General features: G+C 39.6%; 1 protein-coding gene across 1 annotated transcript in view; it reads right to left on the reverse strand.

Moving 5' to 3' along the window:
* ezrb (ezrin b) overlaps positions 1-24,956 on the reverse strand; it is a 32,507-nt gene that overhangs the window by 6,790 nt on the left and 761 nt on the right. The window contains exons 2-8 of the mRNA XM_035678804.1: positions 18,691-18,774; positions 11,923-12,018; positions 8,963-9,237; positions 6,914-6,997; positions 6,661-6,807; positions 2,845-2,941; positions 2,139-2,302 (exon numbers count right to left, since the gene is read on the reverse strand). Coding sequence (XP_035534697.1) covers positions 2,139-2,302; positions 2,845-2,941; positions 6,661-6,807; positions 6,914-6,997; positions 8,963-9,237; positions 11,923-12,018; positions 18,691-18,774 — 947 coding nt within the window. The remainder of the gene's footprint in view (positions 1-2,138; positions 2,303-2,844; positions 2,942-6,660; positions 6,808-6,913; positions 6,998-8,962; positions 9,238-11,922; positions 12,019-18,690; positions 18,775-24,956) is intronic.

Raw genomic sequence — 24,956 nt, forward strand, 5'->3', positions numbered from 1 at the left:
ACAGACAGACACACACACAGAAGAGCCCAGAATCACCAAATCTGTCATGATCACACATGTTAAAATTAAACCTTTGTGTAAATCTCACATGATGACGATTTGCAGGGGAGGCCATGCAGTTTGAAATTGCTCCACATTTACAAGCATTCGATAACACAATTCCCCTAAATTAAATTGTTTAAATAAGATAATGGCATAAAAAACAGTTGCTATAAAAGGTGAACAAAACTAACGATTATTTTCACCATCAATGAATCCGTCATGAATCAATACAAGAATATTTAATTTACACTGCTAATTATTTGGTCTATTGAATGTGAGCAAATGGAAAAAAAAAATGCTCATTAAAACTTCTCAGAGAGCAAGTTCACTATCATAGAAAACTGAAATAAACTGATAATATTCAGATATCATATTTCAGAATTATTATTATTTATATCTATTGGTTATTCAATTAATCGTTTGATTTCTGCTCCGGAGAAAAGCAGCATATCCTCATATTTGAGAACACTAACCCAGAGAATGTTATGTAATCTAATCGTATTCCTCAACAAATGACTTATTTTCTGTTTCATTTTGACACATGAACAGAATAATTTTAGGACTAGTCCATTAAGCACCAACAGTAGAGACCAAAGCTCATTAAAAAGAAAATTACTACAGTCAAAATACGAGAATACAAGAGTTTTCTTTTGTTGTTTTACTGTATTTGTTGCTTATTATACTCTGTATGCATTGCACACATAATTGGTTAAAGTTTTAACAATTAGTAAAATATATCATGCAGTGTTCAATTAGTATTTACACTGATAATATATCTATAGTAAGGATCATAAAAAAGACATGTAAAAGTTTTAATGTAAACCATTAAAGGGGAAACATTCATCAGGGGGTTGAATATTCCCGTTAGAGGGCCGGGTCGTACATTTCATTATGTTGTAGTGCAGCAACAGTCTGAGGTCTCCCTCAGGGTTTAATTACGTTTTAAATTAACCATCTTAAGGGACTGAAACCACCTTGTAACTGTGTTTGGACAGCAGCCCAGCCTCTCTCACAGACACTGACCACTGAGCTACTGTGTGTGAACCCTAACTCTGTCTGCTGGGGCCTGGTGATCTAATGGTTCTCCCACTGGTATTTACTGTGTTGTCTGCTCGACGTTACATCACCGTGTTTGAACAGCTGTACGGACAGCTGTAGCTGAGACCGGGGGGTCAACATCCATTCACTTTTAGTTCGGCAAATCTGCCGTACTTGAAAAGGAATGCTGTATTATTACCCAATGAATGGTTTTACTTTACATGTTGAACTTCATGAATTGAAAGTGTGAATAGTGTCCATTGGTAGAGTTGGTTCAGACAGCAGAGAATGAGATGAAGCTGTTCATAAGTGTTCCTGCTGGGCTTAATCTACTGAATGGAGCACCGTCATGGTGTTACCAAAAGAGTGTATTCCTTTTAGGGCTGCATGATATTGTACGTTATTAAAATGCTGTTCCGTCACTTTGCCATATTGCAATTTTGTAAATATATCGATTAATTGTGCAGCTCTAATTCCTTTAAATAAAGGAGAGGATTGAGAATATACAAGCTTTAAACTCTAAACTATTAGCCGATTAATCAATCAAATGATAATTGTCAACCCTTTTGATAATTGAAGATGTCACCTTGGGCCCTGGGAAATTTTTACAGGCGGTTTTTACTATTATTAAGTTATTAATTGAATTATCAAGCAAACAATCAGAAAGTTGCAGCCCTAATCAAATAATACACTTTTTTATATACAGAGATGCATTGGTTGAAATCATTACCACTATATTAATGGATGAATTTTTCAACATTTACACATTATTCTGAGGTGTTTTAAGTGTTTCAGAATCAGTAATCTGACAATAGCAATTTGTTGAACGATAATTCAAGAATATATATAATATAAGCTGAAATTCAATTGACAGTTAAACTGAATTATTGCCCTGCTCTTGTCAAAAAAAATGTTTTAGCAGCTAAAGGTTTCTTTTATACGTGTTGGACATACATTTGGGAATAAATTTTACTTTTTCTTTGTGGAAAACTGATTATGGAAGGAAACTTCAACACAATCTACATATCACATATAAATGTTTCCAAGCGTCTGCGTACCTCTCCATCTGTTTCTGTTGCTTTTCCTCTCGGGCCTGGGCCTTCATCTGCTGCACCTCAATTGTGTCCGGCTTGCGGCGACGCATGTACAGCTCGTGGTTGCCCATGCACAGCTGCAGGATGCGCTTGTTTATGCGCAGCCTCGGGGCATAAAACACAAAGTCCTGCAACGTGGAGAAGACACAGACAGGGGGAGTAAGGAAGAGAGTGAACAAACACTAGGCTGAATAAAACGTTTAGCTGCCTGTTCATTGTGCTGTTCTGATAAAGAACAAAGACTCCAGTAGACTCTGAGCAGGTGCAGGGAAACTTTTGATACTACTGCTACAACAGGACTATAGAGACTGCTCCACTCATAGTGAAAGGTGAAACAGCCTGACCCACACAGATAAGGTTTATACTTGTTTGGGGTCCATCACTAATAGCATTGCCTGAAAAAGTAGCCCTGGCTATTCTGTACGCTAGATCCGACTGAGGATATGTCTAATGGTGTTCTCTCTCCACTACAGAGAAACATGATACCACAGGTAAAACGGAAGCAGAGAGCTGAAGTATAGACACACATTGCAACTTAATACTTCTAAAAGCTGAAGAGGAACAGAAACTCTTAAACTAAAGGAAACGACTTTTTAAGAGAAGAGGGAGAGAAATGTCAGGATGTGTAAAATCTAAATCTGGCTGATGATGATGATGAGGTATTACTCACCGGAGACTTTTTGTCGATGGGCTTGATGATGAACTTCTTATCATTAAAGGAAATGTTTCTGATCTCACTCCAGGGGAAGCCAATCTTTGGGGTCAATCTGAGGAAGTGAGCACAGGAACATGAACGTTATACTGCGATACTAAATCATAACAATCAGCCAAATGATGACCAATAATGAACAGAACAGCAAATAGATTGACTCGTGCTTTGGTTTTTCCCTCTCTGCTCTATTGCAGTGATGTGGATTATCACAAAAAAATAGTAATTAAATGACGGTACATATAATATCTTTAGGTTTGGACTGTTGGTCAAACAAACAAACTGAGAACCACCACAGGTTCTGAAAAATTATTAACGGTATTTCTTCAGTTTTTTAACACTTTATAAATTAATCATCAAGGAAATACTTATTAGATAATTTCAATCATTAGTTTCAGCCCTCTTTATTATAATAATACAGATAGTTTAAGATAGTTTAATCAAACAGCAAACAGTTTCAGACAAGGTCATTCATCTATCTATCTATTAATCCACTGCTATATACTGTAACGTTAGAATAATGCTCGCTCAGGCTGACTGTGAACATGGATTTCTGTATCCACTGTTTGAATATGAGGGATGAATCTGGGGTGTGGCTCGCTGTTCTTTTGTGCCAGACAAACTGAACGGATGCCAATCTCATTCAGCACAATACAAAGTGGCACTGTAAACACTGACAAGCCGATAGTGTTGTAATCTAGAAAGGCAGGCAATCCACCTCGTAGCGAAACTCTGCTGTGAAACCGTACTGCCTGAACTGGAATTTCACTCAGTTACTGACCCTGACACATGCTTGAGGAATTGGGAAAACAATGGAGAAGTTATCTCAGCAATTTCATATTTCTATCAGAGTCTACGGTTTATTGAGCTGTGCTTTAGCAATGGATTCATGTTTGTACAAACATGTTTCTGTTTTATTTTGCTGACAGTGATTCAGAAAAGGTCTGTGATTGGAGAAAAAGTGGCTGAATTTCATTAGTAAGTCTGGCCTTCTGTGACAAATATGACTGATATTAGCATTTGATAGCAATGGCTAGTGGAACCAGAAAGTCAGAAAACATGAGGAATAAAAGGTATTTTTCCGATTCAGCTATGTTGCAGTCCGCGTGGATACCAATTTTACAACTCAGTCGATATAAATAATGCAAAAAAGAAAATACTTATTGCTAATATTTTCAATATCGATTAATATAGCAACTATTTTCTAAAATTAATAATTTATTGCTTGGTGAATAAAAGGTAGGAATAGTGGGGAAATAGTAACAATGTCCTAAAACCCAACATAAGTCATGAAATTGATTATTCATTATGAAAAACCCCAAAAAGAGCTGAGTTGTTCCGTACCCTGAAGTGGAAGAGAAAACAGCCAAACCTCACATATAAAAAAGCTGAAACCTATCGTTGTTTTTCAAGTAAAAATGACCCCAACGATTAATCAACGTCACAATGCCAGTGTGTCAAAAACAGATGTTTTGGGTTCACATACTGTGAACAACAACTGTCCCATATTGAAGTTTTTTTTTTCATTTTACATAATAAATATAGTTTAACTTTGGTTCACTATAGTTGAATTAAACATTGAACTCACCCACAATCCGTTTTTTTATTATTCTTTTAGTCACTGGTGGAGTTACTGTTTCTTGTTTATTTCAACAGTTTGATCAATAAGTGCATCAATGCAAACTGCAGCACAAATGCAAACCTGTTTCGGATTGGTGTGCAGTGAGGGAAATTTACATTTTATTTAGACAAATAATCACAAACTCACGACAGGGACATTGCATATTTAAAGTAAAAAAAGGATAACTGGGAATGAATTACAATATAATTTGAATATATTTTTAGTCTTTGCCATGATGTTCTGAATCGCTTTTTATCAAGAGGCCAGGCTGGCAACACTGGTCTCTTTCTAATGATTGATTTTGTAAGAATCTGCATTGATAAAATCTCTCAGTCTCAGACACCATATCTTTGTGTCCCAGGTGCTATTTTTATTGTCCCCAGGACAACAAGACATCCTTACTTTCGAGCGCTGGTCTGTGTCTGACTAGGATGGTTGCTAAGACGAAAACTTCACCCAAAAAAAAAAGCTCTAAAAGCTCTAAAAGTCCCATGAAATGAGCAGTGATGTGGTTCAACAGAGCAGCAGAGCATAAGGAGTTAAACCAGCATCTGACTGTGCCTCGGCGAAACCTTGGCTGCACTGCAGCACTGTGGGCCAGCTGCCCTCATTGGAGAGACAGTATTGTAGGTTAGCTTCACATTCTTAAGTGCCGCACAGCTTGAAAAACCAGTCGGCGTAGCCATGGTTACAGCAGAGGGCACCGTGGAGGAGAGGCATTTCTTTGCTGATCCCAGGGAGCACATAAAGAGACAGACTCACACACGAGGACACAAGAACCTGGTTCTGTTCTTTAACCATGTGTTTCTCCCTTTTGTTGGAGGTTTCATACCACAGTTGAAATACAATAAGGCTAAATGAGAGACTGGGGGAACTTTAACACAATAGCAGTTAAAGTATTTAAATGATTTAGACTTGAGAAGAACATTTTGAGCTGATATAAGACAAAGAATTAGCCAGTAAAGGTTCAGTTAGAGGCCTCGTGGGGCAGCTGCCTTGCTAAACTTTGTCATTACCCTGTCAACAACCTCATTTCTTCCACTAAGGCAGACAAAGTAGACCACACTGCTTTCAATAGACGCTGGCACAAAACGGTGCAGCCAGTTTAATATGAGAAGAGCTCGAATCAAACTCAGCCAGAGGAGAGTACGGCTGTGGGGATTTCTAGCACAGGGTCAGTGACTGAAAGGCAAGTCACCTGGGATGAAGTGCTCCGTTAACACAGTGCACTTCACTCCAGTAACCTTGCAGATGAGGCCACCAGCCACAGGAGATCTCAGAGCTCATTTCACCAAATAGAGGGTGATTACCTCCTTAAGTGTCTTGCCCTATAAACAAAGTGGCAATCACAACTAAGACCAGGCTGGATTCTGGCAACACCCTTCAACAGACCTCAAACAGTAGGTTACCCTTGAAGCACTATGACAAAAATCTAATCAAACCAAACAAATACAAAACAGGATTATTTATGTTTTTCTGTCATACTGTCTGTGGATAAACAATAGAAACTAAGTCACGGGGAAATAAAACTGGCCTCCCAAGACCATAAATAAATGCAAAAATCTATTCAAATCTGTCTGCAAATGTATTGCAGAGACATAAACGGTCTTTAGTATAAATGGCACACACGTCTACTTTGTGCTTCACACGGTTGTTTTTATCATTCAGCAGTATGTAGAGTAATAGTTGTACTTCTATAAGCAGAGGTGTGAACAAAAGACATCTTATATGTCCTATGTATCTACAAAAGACAATGACACACCCACTGAAAGCAGGCACAATTATATGAGGCCACACATTTTAAGACATACTATGTGACAACCTCAAGATAAAAACAGATTATCACAGCTCAGGGAATCTGAAAATAATGTAACTGCCCAACTGAGAGACATAAAAGATTAAAGCAAACGGCTGAGTTTTAATTTTCAATTCTGTTGGGATACTCCTCCCAGAGACTGTATCCATTTGGCCTTCATTGTTATTCCTGTCATACTGTCTGCAGAGGAACAGGAATAGTGATTAAGTACAGACATGGACCTGGCCCAGCCAATTTACCTCTGTGTCACAGGGCTGCAGCTACTGTAGAAGCAGGCACACAACAAGAGCCAGAAAAGACGCTAAAAGCAGGGCTGTTTCTGTCCAAATACAATGCTTACTTGTCGTCCTTCTCATAAATGTTGAGTCCAAGGGCGTCCACTCCCAGCCACAGCTCTGTTCCCTTCTTATTCTTGATGTCAAAGTAGTTAACGCCGTACATTTCCAGGTCCTGGGCAATCTTCAGGTACTCCAGTATAGCGTCCTCCCTGCAAGAATGGACAGAAGACATCATTAAGTTATTATTTTAAATGGTATTCTTGAAGTGCATTAACTCAGTGAGTGACACATTATACAAAACACACACACACTCACTTCAACATCCCACAGTGCTCCTCGTGCCACACCTGAATCCTCTCCTCCCACTGTTCCCTGGATAACTTGTGCTGCTCCAGGACTCTGCAGAAAGAGAGAAGAAAGTTGCAAAGATCAGCTCCATACACAGAGAGAGAGAGACCACTAACAGACAAGACAGTCTGACATATTTAATAAATAACATCATGGACTCTATTGTTTAGAGTCAAGATTGATGCATTTTGTGCAGGCACCCACAAACCCCTTGGGAAATCTGGGGAATCCCATAAACCTCATTTCTTCATGTTTTGTGTGTTTACATTCCCAAATGAGAAGAGTTAATATCAACATCTCATCTCTTAAAAGCATCCTGTCACCAAAACAGCTACAGCAGCCAGGCGTATTGAAGCCAACCATCTGAAGTAATAATCATTTCAATTTCTGTACTCTTGTACATCAAACTTGCTGTCAATGCTAGTTTTATGAGTTTGTGCAGCGCAAATCAATGCAGGAGGTGATGAAAAGTTCTGGACACGTGAGAAAACACAGACTTCCAGGCTTTCAATATGTCCAGACACGTGAACTAAAAGGGAACATCATGTCCTTGGAAGGATATTTGAGCTGCCGGTTTCTACAGGGGATGAAAGGAACCACTATGATTGTACATGATTGTCACCAGTCCCTGACACATGCAGCCAAATCGTACCTTGCTGTGAGCCGCCTGCTATCAAAATGGAAAAAACCACGAATAACAAGATGCTGCCACACTCTTCACATGCTGTTCATGGTGCACTTGACTCTGCCTTGTGGCCTGTTCCATGATTAATTATGTAATTTAGCTTTGATCTTCCTCTTGAATGCTCTTCTTCGTTAGGGTGCTTTCACACCTAACCTGCTGAGTTCGAATAAAGTGGACCCTTGTGCGTCTGCCCGGTTAGTGCGGTTTGTTTTGAGTGGTGTGCACGCTGTCAGTCGAACCCTGGTGCAAACCAAACCAGCAGACCGACACTGCTTGCAAAAGGAGTCTTCGGTCTGCTTCCAAGCAGACTCTGATGCGGATCGTTTGTGGTGTGAAAGCAAACCAACCAACTGCAGGATTCCATGATAGCTAGCAAATATGTAATTTTAGATGATTTCAAAACTAAACCACTTCTGTTTGTGAAATCTGCCCAGGAAGCAATCTCATAAAGGATATATAAGCAAATAATTTGGTAACCACAGATGCACAGGTGCAGGTATTTCCTGATTAATAGGTCAAAAACTGTTATAACTGCTATATTTGTATCCTACTCCATGTATTTGTGTATGTTAAATAATTATTTTAATTATTAAAGTATTTCTGATTCTGATTCTGATGTGACAACTTTTTGTCATTTTTTCTACCTGTTAATGATTAACAGGTAGAAAAAAATAACACGTTATGAATAACGATTAAATCATTATTCATAACGTGGTCGATTTGCAGTCTAATAAAACTAATAATGCTTATAATCTGTTATTTCTTTGTGATACTAAAAGAACATAAATATATACATCAGAATCATTAAAGTGCTGCGTAAACTTATGTCCGTCACCCCAATTTGATTTCTCCTTGTGGGTCCTGATGACAATAGCTAAAACTGTCCAATCAACAAGTGTCTGTATATTTACTCCACTTGGTTTGTAAAATCTATATATGTTCTATGTATGATTGCGTTGAAAGTTGATATGGCAACTTTATACAGAGTGAACGGGAGATAACAGATGTCACATACACGGAAGAAATTGTTCGAATGTTTCTGATCATCATTATCTCGACTTGATTGGTACATAAACTTTGCGTTGTTCTTTTGTTTGTGCTTCCGGCACAAAGAATATTTTCTTTGGCTGGTTCAACCAGTGTTAATGAGTGCAGCTCTTCCTCACTGTTTGAGGTTTTTAGTTCCTTCTTTATCTAAATTCTTTTTATCCAATAATTACCTTACCTTGCCAAACCCAGTACTTCACTACATGGCATCTAAGCTTTTGATCCAGGCGGTGATGCAACAACAAAGCTTGATTGACTGCTCTAAGTCTATTGGCATATCTCACCTGTGTGGCAGCAGGCGTTCAGTCAGCAGGTATCCAGGTCGGTGGACTTCTTTGTTGTAGTCTCCAAACTTGGCCTGAACAGAGTAGGAAGCCAGCAGCACAGCTGTCTCTGGTGGACAATAAACCTCGTCGCTCAGGATGCCCTCTTTCACCTGTAGGAAGAACAGCTTCTGGGTGATGTCCTGGATCAGCTCCTCAGACACATCCTCAGGGAAGAATTTGGCCCTAAACTTGAACTGCAGTGGGTTCTCCTTCTTTACGTCCTGGGACGACACCTGGAGAGGAGTTATAACATAGTTAAGTAACATATAGTACCAAAAGGAATAGTTGGACATTTTGGGAAATATTGTTATTCGCTTTCTTGCCGAGAGTTAGAAAATAAGATCTATACCACTTCCGTGTTTGTACCATAAAATAAAATAAAATTTGTAGCTGCTAAACAGTTCACTAAAATATGTTTGTGACAACATTATAGGTAAGGTTAGGAACCAGCACTGCCTAGTTATCAGTTTGATCTGAGGTTTGTGAACCTAGTGCATTGCACTGGACAGACTCACTGAGAATGAGGTAGCCACACCTAAAGTCATACTCTATTTATAAGTCTATTTTAATCTAAATGGAACAATAATTTACAAAATGAACATCATGATATACGGAAGAAGACGTGAAACTAGTGACTGAGACCATAAACCCACCTGGAAACTATTTATTGAGGTGATAAATCAAGTGAGAAGTAGAGTAATTGTGGCATTATGTTGAACACAGTCGGACCAATGGTTAGAAAGTATGCAGGTTTAAGGCTTCACTTTTAAGACCCGGAGGCTCTGACCTCTGATATATACTGTCTGTCAATAGTCCAGAGGTAAAGAAATACATCTACCAGCACCTCTAAAGCTCAAACTAATTATCACATTATAACAACTTGCTGTTTTATAGACAGTTACGTGACTATTTGTTGGCCGGGAGCAGTGACTTCCTTTGGAGTCTCTGCTGGTTGCTTGGCAACAGTTCTTGTTGGACAGAGCTAGACTAACTGTTTCCCCCCTGTTTCCACTCTTTTTGTTAAGCTAAGCTAATGGCGGTTGGCTCCAGCAACATATTTACCCCAGACATGACAGTGGCATCAATCTTCTCATCTACCTCTTGCCAAGAAAATGAATAAGTTCTTTCTAGAATGTCAACCAGCTGGAAATGCTGCATTGTAGTGAGGGGAGTTGTATATGGGGCTTTGATCAGGACTCTGGTTTTCTGAAACTTGGTAGTAAAATTTACAAATCATGTCTCTTTCAAGCCTCTAATCTGTCTTATTTTTATTATTTATTTTTATTTATTATATTACAAAAGAATCAAAATCAAACATAAATAAATGTCAGTGTCAGCGTTTCATACGTTAGGAAACATTAGCTGACCGTTACGCAGCGTCATGGGTGCACCGCTCTTACCGAAAGGGGATCTACCATACTCATTTAGTGGAAATACACTTTAATACCGCCGAGCTACAGTATGTGTTTACACAATGCCTCTTCCTCTAATTTCAAAACAGGAACCAAGCGGTCTTGATGGAGAGAATGGGGCCGGGAATATTCCAGTTTGAGCGAGGCATTGTGCTGATGAGCTGCAGCGCAGCGTCAGCATACAGTGTACAGTTTACTGCTGCTGACTGAGGCAAGCATTACCCTTTCTCTCTCTCAGTAACCCTTGTTTATGATTATAAAGTGCAAAGAGGCCATTTTCTCTTGATAGATTAGCATGGTTTCTTACATTCGTTTCAATCAGGATGGAAGTGATTCATCAGAAAAAATATCTTTAATCCCATTTTGAGTCTGTGGTTACTGCTGCAGCAGGGAGCCAGTAGAGTCAGGTATAAAGAGTTAGCATTGCACTCACATTGGACAGTTGAAAAGAGAGGATTTATTATTCCCCTAAATGTTCTCCTTTGTCAAAACATGCCTTCTACATGACCCACAATGCAACTTGAGACACTTCTTTCAGAGATTGGATTGCGTAATGCTAGTAGCAGCTACTGTAGCCTCGCGCAGAGATAAGGAATGAGCTACAAAGGTCAGGTAAACTCACTTCTTTCTAACTCCACACCTCCAGATTTTTTTTTTTAACTTTTTTAAACTAGTACTCCCTAAGACCTGTGAACAAACTTGTATGTTTAGTATCAGTGGAGTTCTTTAAGTGGGATAATAATACAAAACCATTTTGTCTAAAAAGCTACAGTTGTCAAATAACATAGAAACTCTGATACCAAAACAATCATGAATATCTGGAATTCTGCTTATTTGCAAGTATGACTTCATTCCGCTGGTTGATTAGCTTTTTGCGTAACATATTAGACCAGTTAGATTGTGAGCAGCTTCAGGAATAAGTCAGTAACTTGTGTTTACTCAGGGACAACAGAGAAGAACAAAGGCAGCTCTAGTTCACAAAGAGTTCACACTCTTGTCAAATAATCCATCTGGAGTTGATTACATGCGGCGCTCCGACAGCCCAGTATAGACAGAAACCAGACAAAATTAGCTGCCATGTCGGAAGTGGAACCACAATACAGCATGTGAATATATACATACTGTAATACGCTGGTTACTGATTGACTGAAAGACAAACACTGGAGCTCTGATTGTATCATCCCCTCAAAAGAATGCATTCTTTCTCTATTGTTTATAGAATTTGACTCCATAAGGAGAGGTGAAATGACCCTGTAGGTATTTATATTTATACTATATACATGATACGTAATGACAGTGGAATTTCACCATAACAGTATAAATAAGTGTGTGGCCTAATTCTCAACAGTATTTACAATTAAAATGCTTTATGATTGAATAATGCAGTATTATAACACATTACACACGTTTTTCCTCAAACTTCTTGTTCTTTATAATATATGATTTGAAAGATAGAGGATTATTATGACACAACTACAAATATGTATTTTCAAAGCTGGATCTTACCTTTTTGTCGAGTTTTAGCCAAGTGTAGTAACCTTTGCCGTCCATATATTGAAGTCCGAAGTACCAGACCTCACGTAAGCCGATGGTTTTCACCACCTGCACAGAGAAAAGGAATTATTAAGTCTTGAAACACAGTAGTAGGGCAGCAACAAATTAATATTTTCATTATCATGCCATTATTATACCCAAGGTAACAACTTCAAATGTCTTATTTTGTCTGACCAAAAGTCCAAAACTCAAAAGTACTCAGTTAACTATCATATATATCAAAGAGAAGCAGCAAATCTTCACATTTGAGAAGCTGGAACTTGAGGAATGTAAGCATTTTTACACTATTTTTGCTTGAGAAATGACTGTTGTAGTTGCTGATTATGTTTTCTGTTTTCCAGCTCTAAAACACACTTTTGGGGCAAAATACTAACAGTTTTCCACATCACCTGGATACAAAGAGGAATTTAAAAACTCATCATCAACATATTCCAGATAATAATATCTTCAATGAACGTCTTCAGAGATTAAAGGCAAGAACCTTGTAATGGGAAAATAGTTCCAATTTGTCGTTGCAGACACATGAATTGGTTTAAGTGGAAGTAATATCACATCAATTTAAGAAATGAGATGCAGGAATTTCCATGAATTTGACCAGATGTAAGACTGTATTACTCTAAAGAATTCACAACCTGCTCTTCAAGCAAAACAGATTATGAGATGATGATGTGAATGTGCTAGTCAATAGAAATAGATCACGCCTTCACACGTCAAAAATCAGTGAGGTAATTCTTCCAGTAAATGTAAATGAATCACTGACGGTTTTCTTCCTGCGTAGTGAGGAGTGGTGAAAAGGCCTTTGAATGCTTTACAAATACTGGCAAGGCCTGAAGAATCTAACCTTAAGGTGACATACTCAGGTACCAGACTAATCTGGTGAGCAACCCTCATAGTATTACACATTCCCAGGCCTGAGTATGGACTTGGCTAAGGTAATGATACAAACCACAGTCAACTACTGCCAGGACAAATTAAAGTACACTCTGAAACACTACTTTGTTGTCTGAAGACATTTGGCAAATATATGATAGACTCTGGACAGGGAGACGGTCCCATGGATGGCTACCACTGTTACTGAGACTCCACTGCTCCTTTTTCAGAGTATATCTCTTGAGATTGGCACTAAGGCCGCAACCAGGGTCGAGAATTAACACTTGCCAAGCCCCAAATGCCGGTAAATTGTGGGTCCGGCCAGGTCTACATCGCTGTATTTTTTATGTGTAAGGGCTGAGACTTATGTGTCCTTCACTGTCCATCATAGCAGTCGTGACATCAGTGAATCAAATCAAAGCAGCTGAATACTATTTGCACTTTCTACACAATGTCTGTCTATGTTTCTGTCGTAACATGCTTCTTTTTTTTAGCTTTTTTTTACTTCAGAAATACAATATCCCTGTAGTGAGTTTGTGATTATTTGTTTAAATAATAATAATAATGTTAGGAAGCCACTATATTTACAACCAAATTAAAACAACATCAGCACATTCAATAATTAACAGAGTGTTTTCTCTACTTTGTGCGCTTGAAGTAACACGAAGCAGAAAGATGGGAATCTCTGTCTGTTGCAATATGCCACAGCACACAAGAGCATGACGATGGCTGCTCCTTCACAAAGTGGTCCTATTGTTTGACCAGTGAGGAGGAGTGATACTTTATAACGACGGCGTGCTGCATGACCAGCATCCTGTCTCTGACTCTAGGAACAGACTGAGAAGCCTGGAGCAAGGTGGCGGCAGCGGAGGCGGCGGGGAGTCTGCTCCAACTTACAAGGCTGATGCTTTCTGGCAAAAGTGCGATAGCCAAAACTCCTCGTTAGTAACGTCGACAAGGCAGATTATGAACCCAGTTTAAATTTTCAACCACACTGGAAACACTTTTTCAGATCAGCAATTTGAAGATTTTTTTTCAACCAATTTCTGACTGAGGCAGAAAGTGAAAACCCAGCTATAGATCTGGAATAATCACTTATGCGACAGGAGGAGCAACCATTTTCCACTGGCTCCTAAGGAAAAACCTCAACGACCAGAGGCTCTTTATGGCCTTCGGAGAGGCAGAGAAATTTTCCAACAGCCCTGTCTAGGAATTCATGTTTTTGTGTGTATGTGTGTGCGTCGTTAAGTGGGGCGATCTCTGTGCCGGGCCCTTTTTGAATGCATCACTGCCAAATTCCCCACCCAGTCACCAGGTGAGGTGTTAAGTTGCCTGGGCGAAGTTTGAATCAACACCCTGACACTCGGGCCAAGCCCATTCCCAATGATAAGCTCAAGCCAAGGTTAAAATATAAATCAAACTACCCCTCTTACTAGAGAAGACAAAATACAGGGCAGACTGACCTGTGGGAGTAAAAAAATGAATGGCTCTGATCTAGGAACGTTTCTGGTCGTTGTATTTAGTGAATCAACAACAAGCACTAGAAGGGGCCTGAAATGAGAGAGCACTAAACCCTAACCCTGCATCTCACCTGTAATGAAACTCATAAGGCCTCAAAACAATCAGCCCTTTCATGGTGGTTTTGCTTTGGGGTCTACAGAGTGAGAGGCAGAGAAACAGAGTGGGCTACAGATACCGAACCATTTTTCTCAGGGGATAACTACTGTAGAGTTGGTACAACCTCGGTTCTGTAAGGGAAGTAACCATTTTCCTGGGTGAGCTTACTAACCTTTAACAGCACTGTACTTCATTTGACAAATAAAGAGCTGGCTTTAAAAACATGCTGTACATGTTATGAACACCTGCTGCCAAAGAATACTGAAAATAATACAGTTCATTAGAGGAGGATTAAATCTTGAATCAGGGGACACGGGTTTAGTAAACTGACATCGCAGCAGGTTGGGTTGGCAGCTTCAGCTTTGACTTTAATGGGTTGCTAGGTCGCTCCAATGAACGTTTTAAGTAAGATTACAGAAAACAAAACACTCAAAACTCTGACATTCTGCAGTGTTCACAAAATTTAAGACTTTTTAAGACCTTTTTAAAACCGCATAGAATGCAATTCAATACCTGTTTGTTTTTTTTGTCTTTCCAGCAGTTCAAAATAATGATTTAGCAACCTGGACCCGAACAAGTGTTAGAAAATGGATCAATGAATTAACCTATTAACAGCCAGCACTCACATACACAACAGTTCAAACTAATATTATATATAGTAGGCAACTGGCCTTTTTTGAGGAAACTGAATCATACTCTGCTCTCTCTACTCTGCAGTTGCTTGCAAAATATCTGGTGATTGTATTAAGCCATAGATCTGTATAAATTCAAGGGAGCCAAACTCCTTTTTGCAAGCTGTTATAAGCAGAAGCACACGTCTAGTTGGTTCTGGCAATGATTAAGAAACTGTAAACTAAGTGAAACATTTGCAGTCAGGTTGAAGAAGCTAAACTTTAACAATTTCTGTCAACTTCTTACGAACTTCAGATTTGTTTTAGGTTGAACAGTGCAGTTGCGGTTTACATTATATGTACTGGTAGCCAGTAACAGTTAGCATGACTTAAGTCTGTAGCCTCATCTTACAGCGATCTGACAGAGTGAAAGTTTCTCTGCTTGGTTTACAGGAGCTCAGGCCCTGTGGTGAGGGAGAGGAATGCCACAGGGCTGAAAAAGCATTACACGCTGCATCCTTTGGGCTTAATAACGAGGCCGAGTCCTCCAGCGACTGAGGAGGGGAAGGGAGGGGTTCAACCAGTCGGGCCCCAAACAGGGACCAGCACAAAGACTGTTTCGTGGTGGGGAGTGGTGAGGGGGGCAGTGGGTACTGGCCCAAAGGAAATGGGTTTATTGCTGTCAAACCACAGATTAATTGGGACTTAACGGTACAGGGAGTATTACAAAGCCAGTATTTTAAAAGCTAAATATCCAAGAATATTTCTGCTACAGTCTCATGTCAAAGAAGAGCCATCATGCAACATGTTTCCTCTCTTCACTTGGAACAGTTTGGCAGCAATTTCTGAGGCTTTTACAATGTGGGTTGGGTGTATAAGTGAACTAGTTTCATATTTTGCTCCTGACACCTGTCAACCACATTCTTCAGACTTGGATTCAGTTCAAGACATTGCTGAACTGTTTCAAATGTTGCCATGTTTTCACCTGTTTAACATTAATCCTCCTGCCTTTTAACCAATCCAAACCAGTCCTCAAGAGATGAAGCTGCAACTGGAAGCCTTTCAAAACCACATTAATACAGGAGAGAGCATCTGGACCCACACTGAGGACCAACATGGCTACTAGTACATCTACTGTAAACCGCAAATGCTGGGATTTTTCCAATTGCGGCTCAAGGCAAAATGAAACAGCCGTGCGTTTTGTGGAAGTGAAACTGTACAAGGGTGTGTACGGGAGTGGCAGAAGTTTCTAAGAGCGAGTTTAAGAGCAGCATGACAGGGACTAAGGCTATGATCAGCACTGACCACACAGGCCACACCAGGCCTCACACTCTCCCTGGAAATGAGCTCACTGCTGTTACTCAGCATTTCCACAGAACCTGTTTAACACTCCTAACACGCGTACTCCTGTGTCTTTACAGCTGATTACTGCCAAAGCACCCATTTTAAACTAAATCAGGCTGCTGACAGACTTCAGGGACACGACCACCAAGGCTAAATGTCAGCCAAACTCTGAGAACGGCTGCTCAGACTTCAGACAAGGTGTGGGGCTTCGTAGACCATTTCCCATGCTCAATTTTGGAAATTGTATCTTTGCACTGAACTGTGTCTGATGCTATCACAGGGAGTGAGTGATTATCTGTGGCACACCCCTCTGAGAGCCATTCTAACAAGTAGGCGGGGGAATTCACCAACACCTATAAATAGAGAGATGTCAAAGGCGAATAGGCCTTCCTTTAACAAAATCACACATTGGGTTTTAGAGCAGTATGCACAAGGAAGGAAGTATGCACAAGGGCATGTGGCATCAATGAGACACATAATATACCAAATTCTGAATATGGCTTTTATATATATATATATATATATATATATATAGTTGATTTTTGGGGATATTATGCCTGTATTCATCTATGTATTCATCTTTCTTGTTTTACAAAAAACAACAACTCTACAGTGCTTTTGAGATGAAGAGAGAATCCCCTGACACAGTCGGCTACACTCGCTATTGAAAAACTAGTTATACAGGAAGTGGCTAAAACAATGCTTTTCCTCCCCCAGTGCTGTCACAGAGCCTCAGAGGAGCTCACGCTAATGACATGTCATCTACATTTGGATTTTAGGTACCGAGCTTCACAATAGTATTGTATACGAGAGGAAAAGTGTCAATTCACAGAAAAGTCCTCCCTTAACAATACTGTACTGTGTCACAGGACAAATATTAACCCACTAACTAACTTCAACATTTTATACACAGCTGATGAAATACATTTGAGGTTAAATGATAGTGGCATTCATTTATGAAAACAAAAAAACACAATTTTTTTTTTTTAATTTTACTATAAAAGATTATTTTTCAGTATTTAATAATCAGTAAATAGTTTAGCTTCAGTCTCATCAAAATCAATCACGCAAATGTCCTATGTTAAGGAGCTACCGCTGAAAGAGGAAATTCTCTCTGGTCCCAATATTGTGGCCACACCTTTCACTCTGCTATGAGACTGTAACTTCCTCACAGACTTTATCCATGACTGCTATTTAATCATTTGTTTGATGAATGCCTCTAGTTCTCTTTGTCCGCTTAATGCAATTGTTCATTACAGGAAACCATTTATAATAATCCCTGGACCTCACCGGGAAGACAGAGACTGATAAGGCGGACACTTGAAGCCAAAAGCTCCTGTAATCTCAGTCTGTAGGAGATAACTTTCAGACCTGGATGTAAAGAATGGAAAGAGCTTTGGAGGGATGATAATGAGGGCAGACACTTTCTCCTAACACAGATCTCTCTCAGTGACGTCAAGCCAGTTAGCTTAAAGGAATAGTTCAACATTTTGGGAAATTTGCTTCCTTGCCGAGAGTTAAATGATAAGATTGATACCACTCTTCTGTGCATTAAATATTTAGCTGGATCCAGCAGCTGATTAGCTTAATTTAGCATTAAGACTCGAAACAAGGGGGAAACAGCTAGCCTGGCTCAGTGAGAAGCTAACTAAATCCACCGAACAGCACCTCTGAAGCTCACTAATTACCACGTTATATTTTGTTTAATCCATACAAAAAACAGGTAGCAAAAAAAGACAGTGGTTGACTTATGTTCAAGGCTATTTCTTGGCAGGGATAAGTAACTTCCTGGAGTCTCTGCTCAATGCCACGCAGTTGGTCCAAGCAGAGAAATAGTATATAACAATTTGTTGTATTATTTTTTGTAGGGATAACACAAATGAGAAGTGTTAATTAGCAAGCTTTAGAGGTGCTAGTAGGCAGATTTAGTTACCTTTGGACAGAGCCGGCTGGCTGTTTCCCCTTTTCCAGTCTTTGTGCTAAGCTAAGCTAACAGGCTTCTGGCTCTAGCTTCATATTTATCATACAGACAAGTGGTATTGAAATTGTCATCTACAAATGCCTTACTGTGTATGTACTGTTTATGTATATCTGTTTTCATCAGTACCACTAGACCACCACTGGCCCACTTGTATTGATCTTTTCTATAAAAAAAAAAAAACGACTTTTTCAAAAACCCAATTCCAAATTGTTTATCATTTCCACATCGCTTTGTTTCCAAAACCTTTTAAAAGTGATATTGACAACATATTTATGCATCAACACTGATGCACTGTACCTGGTCAAACAGCTGCTTGCCGGTGGTGCTGGGCTGGATGGCAAACTCCAGCTCAGCGTCCATAGTGATGACGCGAACATTGACCTGTGGAAAAACAGGAGAAAACAGGAGTTCAAAAGCTGACCTGGAGCAACAGAGAGGCTCTCATAGGTGAGGACCAAACCGTTTTAAAGCGTGCTAAACTGCAGTGCTCTGCTTTGGTGTGTGTGTGTGTGTGTGTGTTTAGTAAGGGGGTGTATTTGCAGAGTAAACACACAGGGTGCTGTGTTTATCTCTGCTTTCTCAGAGTCAAACAGGCTGATTAAGGGAATACTTCTGTAAAATCTATGGTGTTTTTGGTAAGAATATTCAATGACAGCTCTAAGTTCTGATTTTAAGGAACTACGAGTATTAAGAAGTAGCATATCTAACACTAATTCCACTCATAATGTACCAAGCTGATAAGAGACACCGTGGATGTTATTCTGAATGAATAGACTAAAGAGAGGAGAACTAAAATATGGCAGCTACTTCAGTCATTCAGTCCCATTCACAGAAGAAAAAAAAAAGGCATGTCTTTCAGTTCTCTGGTTAATGATTGATCAGAAGGGCCTGTGCATACAAAAAGAGGTGGTCCATCTAACTGAAACCTGCTTGATGAACAGTGCATTTTAATGTCCACTCACAGGGATCCACCCCAGTGATTAATGTGCAATTTCAAAGCCATTACAAATAGCAGGACTGGTGAGCTGCACAGAATAATGAGGACTGACGTCAACCGTGTCCCATAATGGAGAGAAACAATATTCTGTATTGTAGGTTTGGTTAGCAATCAGCAAAGTCCATGCAACAATGCACAAATATTAACAATAGCTGCTTTGAGGTAATGCACATGCAGACTTTCTTTTCTGTGGGTATAATGTCAAATGTCTCTGGTATTTGCGTGGGGTTATGAAAAGACACAGACCCTCAAAGTATTGACTGAACTTATTAATGCTCAGTGAAAACGCTACAAAGAGGTGGACACAGAGTGGAGACAGAAAGCCCGCTAACAGAGCCTCTCAGTGACATCTTTCATCTCCAGCCCATTGTGAGTAGCCCAGAGCCTCAGCGGTGAACAAATTCAGTGACGCCCACTGGAAAAGGGATGTCTGGGCTGCAGCAGTGACTCTCTGGTGACTCAGAGCTCCACCGACTCCTATGCTACACAGGCTGAGCAACTAACTGACAGGCTTAAATCCTACAGAGAAGGCAAATCCAATCACGGCATTGGATGAAAGCGCCTCACCACAGTTCAGGATATTGTAAGAACACAGTAGTCTAGACAGTGGATATTCAAGGATGACCCACTTAACATCTGCTGCCTTCAAGTGAGGTTAGCAGAGTTGACTCAGGATCTGTGGCAAGGAAAACTTTTCTTTACCAAAAAAATTGAAGTGGGGAAGGACTCAGAACCACATAGAGTTTGTAGCTCTGCCACATGTGCATTTTATAATTTGAAACTTTTGGAGTCAACTGTCCAACGGGGCGACTTACACCAGCTAAAAGGCAGGGGAAGGAGGGGAAACACTGCATTTACTTTACACAGCAAAACAAAGATCCCCTTTCAGCTGCAGTGCCCCAGCAGTGCTTCGCCATCATCATCTACATTCTACTGGAGCCGATTCCCAAAAACTACCACAAAACTGCAGCAGAAGTGATCCCAAATGGCTCTAATGGGCGATATTTTGAGATTCCCCTTGTTTAAAAGTGATTTTATGATTTACAAGCAGCAGCTCTGACTTCTGTGATGCTTCTCTCAACATCACAGTCTTTATTTACAACGGTTACAGATGGAGCACCTAAAAAAACACACCCTAACCATCAGAGAATGGAATATGTGAATGTGTGGAGCAGAAGCCAATAGAAAACCACTGAGTGAGCGATATCTGATCTGAAAGTAAGTCCTCCAACGGTAACTCACAATAAACTGAGGCCATTCAGAGCGGTAAAGAAAACATGACACATATGCTAAAAATATACCGGGCGAAGACCCAGAGTTCCACAATGAGCAACTTTAGTCAGAGGAAAGTACAGACGTCCATATAAACCATATAAAGCCCTGCTTCACAGGTCATTACAGAAATAACTGACTCAATACTCTTAGCTGCAGGAGCAACTCTAACTTGCTACAGTGACACAGATCATGTGCACATTTTCACACTCTTAGTGGAAGGTACACAGCTTTGGTAACCAGCTTTGGTAACCAAGAAACAACAACAAGTAACAAGAGCTCTATGGTAACGCAGGGGATGCAGTAGAAAACGTTGATTAATTCTTTTTTTTTTACATTTAGAGGAATAGTTTGTCATTCTGGGAATCAGCTCGTACACATAGTCAGATGAGAAGATTGGTACCACTCTCATGTGTGTACAGTAAATACTTTATGTAGCTACAGCCAGCAGCTTAGCATATAGATTGGAAACAGGCAGCGTGGCTCTGTCAAAACGTAACAAGAACCCACCTTTTAGAACCTTATTAATTAACACGTTGTATCTCATTTGTTAAATTTGTACATTTTAAGCACACATTTTACGAGGGATTTTATATATAACATATTAATGAGTGAGTTTGAGAGGAGATAATTAAGTTTGAGAGCCTTTATGCTGAAGCTAAGCTAACAGTCTCCTGGCCCTAGCTACAAATTTACCAAACGGACGTGAGAGTAAATATGTAGCCAAAACAAACTAGAACACAGTATTCTATGCAAAAGACAGACAGTGTATCATATTAACCCTTCTGGCTCACAGTCTCTCCAATATATCACAGATTTACCACCCTGAAATAATCCACAGAACTACAAAGGTCACATTTACAGCCAGAGTTTAGACAATTAATAGATTTAACAATAAGTAAATTAACTATTCTGTAAACTAATAAATCAACCCATTCCTCAAGAATACTAAAATATTTCCTCGTTCTAACCCTCTAAAGTATAAGGACACACCGCCCTTCCCTGCCTTATACAATCATAAACTGCCCTTCCTTCAGACTGCTGAGGTTAAGGAGCCGCTCTGGGTCAAGTTAAAGAAATGAGGTGGTCAATACCTCAGTAGTTAAACTGTGAATAGGTCGCACTGCATTCTTCGGTGAGGACCATTCAATATTTAACCCTCTGCATAGTTTACATGGCTTTACAAGAGCCTTTTGCAATGGGAGTCACCATGGGGATTGCTCTGAAATGGTCTGGGAGTAATAAGCCATTAACGACTGCTAGTACTTGAGTCTAGAGCAGTTGTACGGATGGAGAGAACGGGGAACCTTTTATTAAGGCTTTTAGGATGTAAGGTATCTGGTAAGTGTATTTTAAACACACCTAATAGTAAATTAGAGTTCGAGGACTTGTAACCATTTTTGGTTTCGTGAATCAGGCCTGGAGGGCGTTCCGGGGCATGATTGAGTTATCAATTATTTAAAGGAACAAACACTAACAATAGCACTGGACATGAAAAGGAAACACCCATCCATGTTGATCGTGGCCACGCCTTGTACGGTTTGTGCCAGCGGGCTGTGACGGAGAGGAAACAGGATTCTGGGAGAGCCAAGGAGGACTATCATTTACTTCTGACAATGTGTCATTCAGATAAGTGAAACATGAGTCACACAGACGCCAATACAGAAGCCTTCACTAGTCCTCAAATCTGGTCCAACGTCCTACCGCTGAGCGTCTTGGTCCTAGGTTAGAAAAAAAAATGAGTTTCTCTCTTCCCAACACACGACGTTGGAATGTCTGATATGATGCCAGGTATCCAAGCTGAAATAATTCAGACTGCCTGTAGGTTTCTGAGCCAGTTAGGATCAGATTTAAGGCAAGTTAGCACTTTTATCCTCTTTGATCTTTGCTTTTCAGGGACTACGGTTACTTTACAATTAAATTCCTACACTTTTGTATTATGTAACAGTTAGCAGTGACGAGAGACGCTAACGGTCGGGAGAAAGAGGGGCAAGAGGATGCTTGATATGTACAGTTCAGTATCTGGCAGGTATATCACAACTAAACTTTTTTGACACAGTATTGTCCTTTTGGGTGCATTTACCCAAATTATTCTTATATGTTATACATATAAAATCAAACACATGTTTCTTTTTAAGACTTTCCTTAAACAATTAATTTCTTCCAGAAGTTCAAATCATACAGATTTGAAGGATTCTTATGATTGATTTTTGCTTCTTTGGCTTTCAAATTATTTATTGATCAATTAACAAAAGGTGCCTGATGTCAGGTTGCATTAAAAATGAACATTACCATGATACCGTATATCACTATTCCAACTTATATATCATGCTTTACAAATGTGTAGGCAATTAAACAACTAGAGCTAGAATTATTTGATTAATCAATCAGTCAGTTAACAGAAACGGAATCATCAACTATTCTGATAATAGTCTATTAATCGTTACAGCAGTTTTATAAGTAGAAATGCCAAATAACTGTAGTTTTTCTTCATCATTTGACAGTAAAGTGAATATCTTTGAGTTTTGGACTGTTTATTGGAAAAAAGAAGCAAACTGAAGTCATCACCGTGGGTTTAGAGAACCTGTAAGTGGCATTTTTGTCACTATTTTTAACACTGTATAGACTAAACAATCAATGGATTAATTGAGAAAAGAATCTGTACATGAAGCCATAAATTAAACAGCTCGTATGTAACAGAAGGCTCATCTGACCGGAGCTTTTGGGTGCCATCACCCTGCCTACATTTCTGGCTACAGGCTTCAGCCACTGACACTCTTCAAACTAGTAATCTAATTACACACTTTGCACAGAGCTCAAAAAATAAACCCTTATTTACATATCCTGTCAGTGCACAAAGTGCGAGTCAACATTTGCAGGAGTAACTCCAGAGCACGAAGCTTTCTGGAGGAAACTGCATCAAAAAAAAAAAAAAAAAAGGAATAACTAACTTCATTAAAGCAGACTTAGTGTCATATTGATATTTTTCGTGCTATGTTGCAGAAGGGCCGGCTCAGTCACGAGGCATTGACAGCAAACCAGAAGATAAAAATAAAACCCAAGGCTTGTGTTCTCGTCTTTGTATCATGGAAAAGAAAACAGTCTGACATTATCGTCCAAAAAGGCTGTTTTGTGGCGTCTGGACTCGGTGCGCTGCTGCTATCAGACAGTAATGATGTCATTTCCACAGCGACGCTCATGACAACCGTGAGGCCATTACAAACAAACCGACAACACACTTTATGACACTGACCGGGGCTTTTCAGTCACTGTCATCACAATACGCTGCCCTGTTCAACCTGTCTCGGTCTGGAAGGTTTTCTGCCTTTTTTTACTAAAATCTTTCCAACTCTGATCCTCTTTTACACAAGTTATTTATTAGACTTTAGTAATTGTATGTTTTAGGAAACTCTGGACTTTCTATTCTACTTTTTAAATAAAGAACAGAGGATAGGGAAACATTCGGTTCCGTTTTAAATACGTTTTACTCATATCTACGCCTAACAAATGTCCATCACATTTTGCTTAATACTGTAAAACAAACAGGTTATAATGCTGGATATTTCCAGACAGTGAGCTTAGGGAGGGACGTTTGCCATGTGCGAATGCAGAGTATGTAATAGTTGGGGTGGGGCACTGCGAGTCAGGAGCAACTGGAGGCAAAAAACCTGTTCAAATATTTAGAACTGCTTCATCAAATAATGTCTTTTTGTGCCTTTTTAGTTCTGCTTCTCTGATGATTAAAAGTCACAGATACTATAAATACTGTAAGTCACTGTACGATGACTATGGGAACATGAAGTGGGAAGCAAACCCCCAATTTTCAACCTAGAAAAATAATAACTTCACAAGACCCAGGGAAAACCTTGTATTCATCTCAACCTCCCGAGGATATAAACAGGACATTTTCCACCACCCCCACTTTGTTTATAATGTTGCACAAGTGTACAGGCATTACAGAGAACGATTTTCAAAAAGATATAGATCCTGTGATTATGTCCACCCACGCTGTGAGCAAGTTTTAAAACACTTTGCTCGCACTGTGGTTGTCTTGAACATCAGTCTCAAAAAGGTTCTTGTTCCTAGAGTTGGAGAGCAAATGAGGGGATGATGCTTGCTCACATATGGGACACCCCCACAGGATATGAGACAGCATGTGATTTGAGCGGCATTCCCCTTTAACACAGACCCTACTTATATTTTAAGTTTTATGACATAATTCAAATTCAGCCCAGTGAAAGTGAAAAAAAGAGGATATTGTTCTGGCTGTGATTTAGTCCTCAAAAGTGTATTT

Source organism: Morone saxatilis, unplaced genomic scaffold, assembly GCF_004916995.1.
Source record: "Morone saxatilis isolate NCDOM2014 unplaced genomic scaffold, NCSU_SB_2.0 Contig7, whole genome shotgun sequence".
In the NCBI taxonomy this organism is placed as follows: Eukaryota; Metazoa; Chordata; class Actinopteri; family Moronidae; genus Morone; species Morone saxatilis.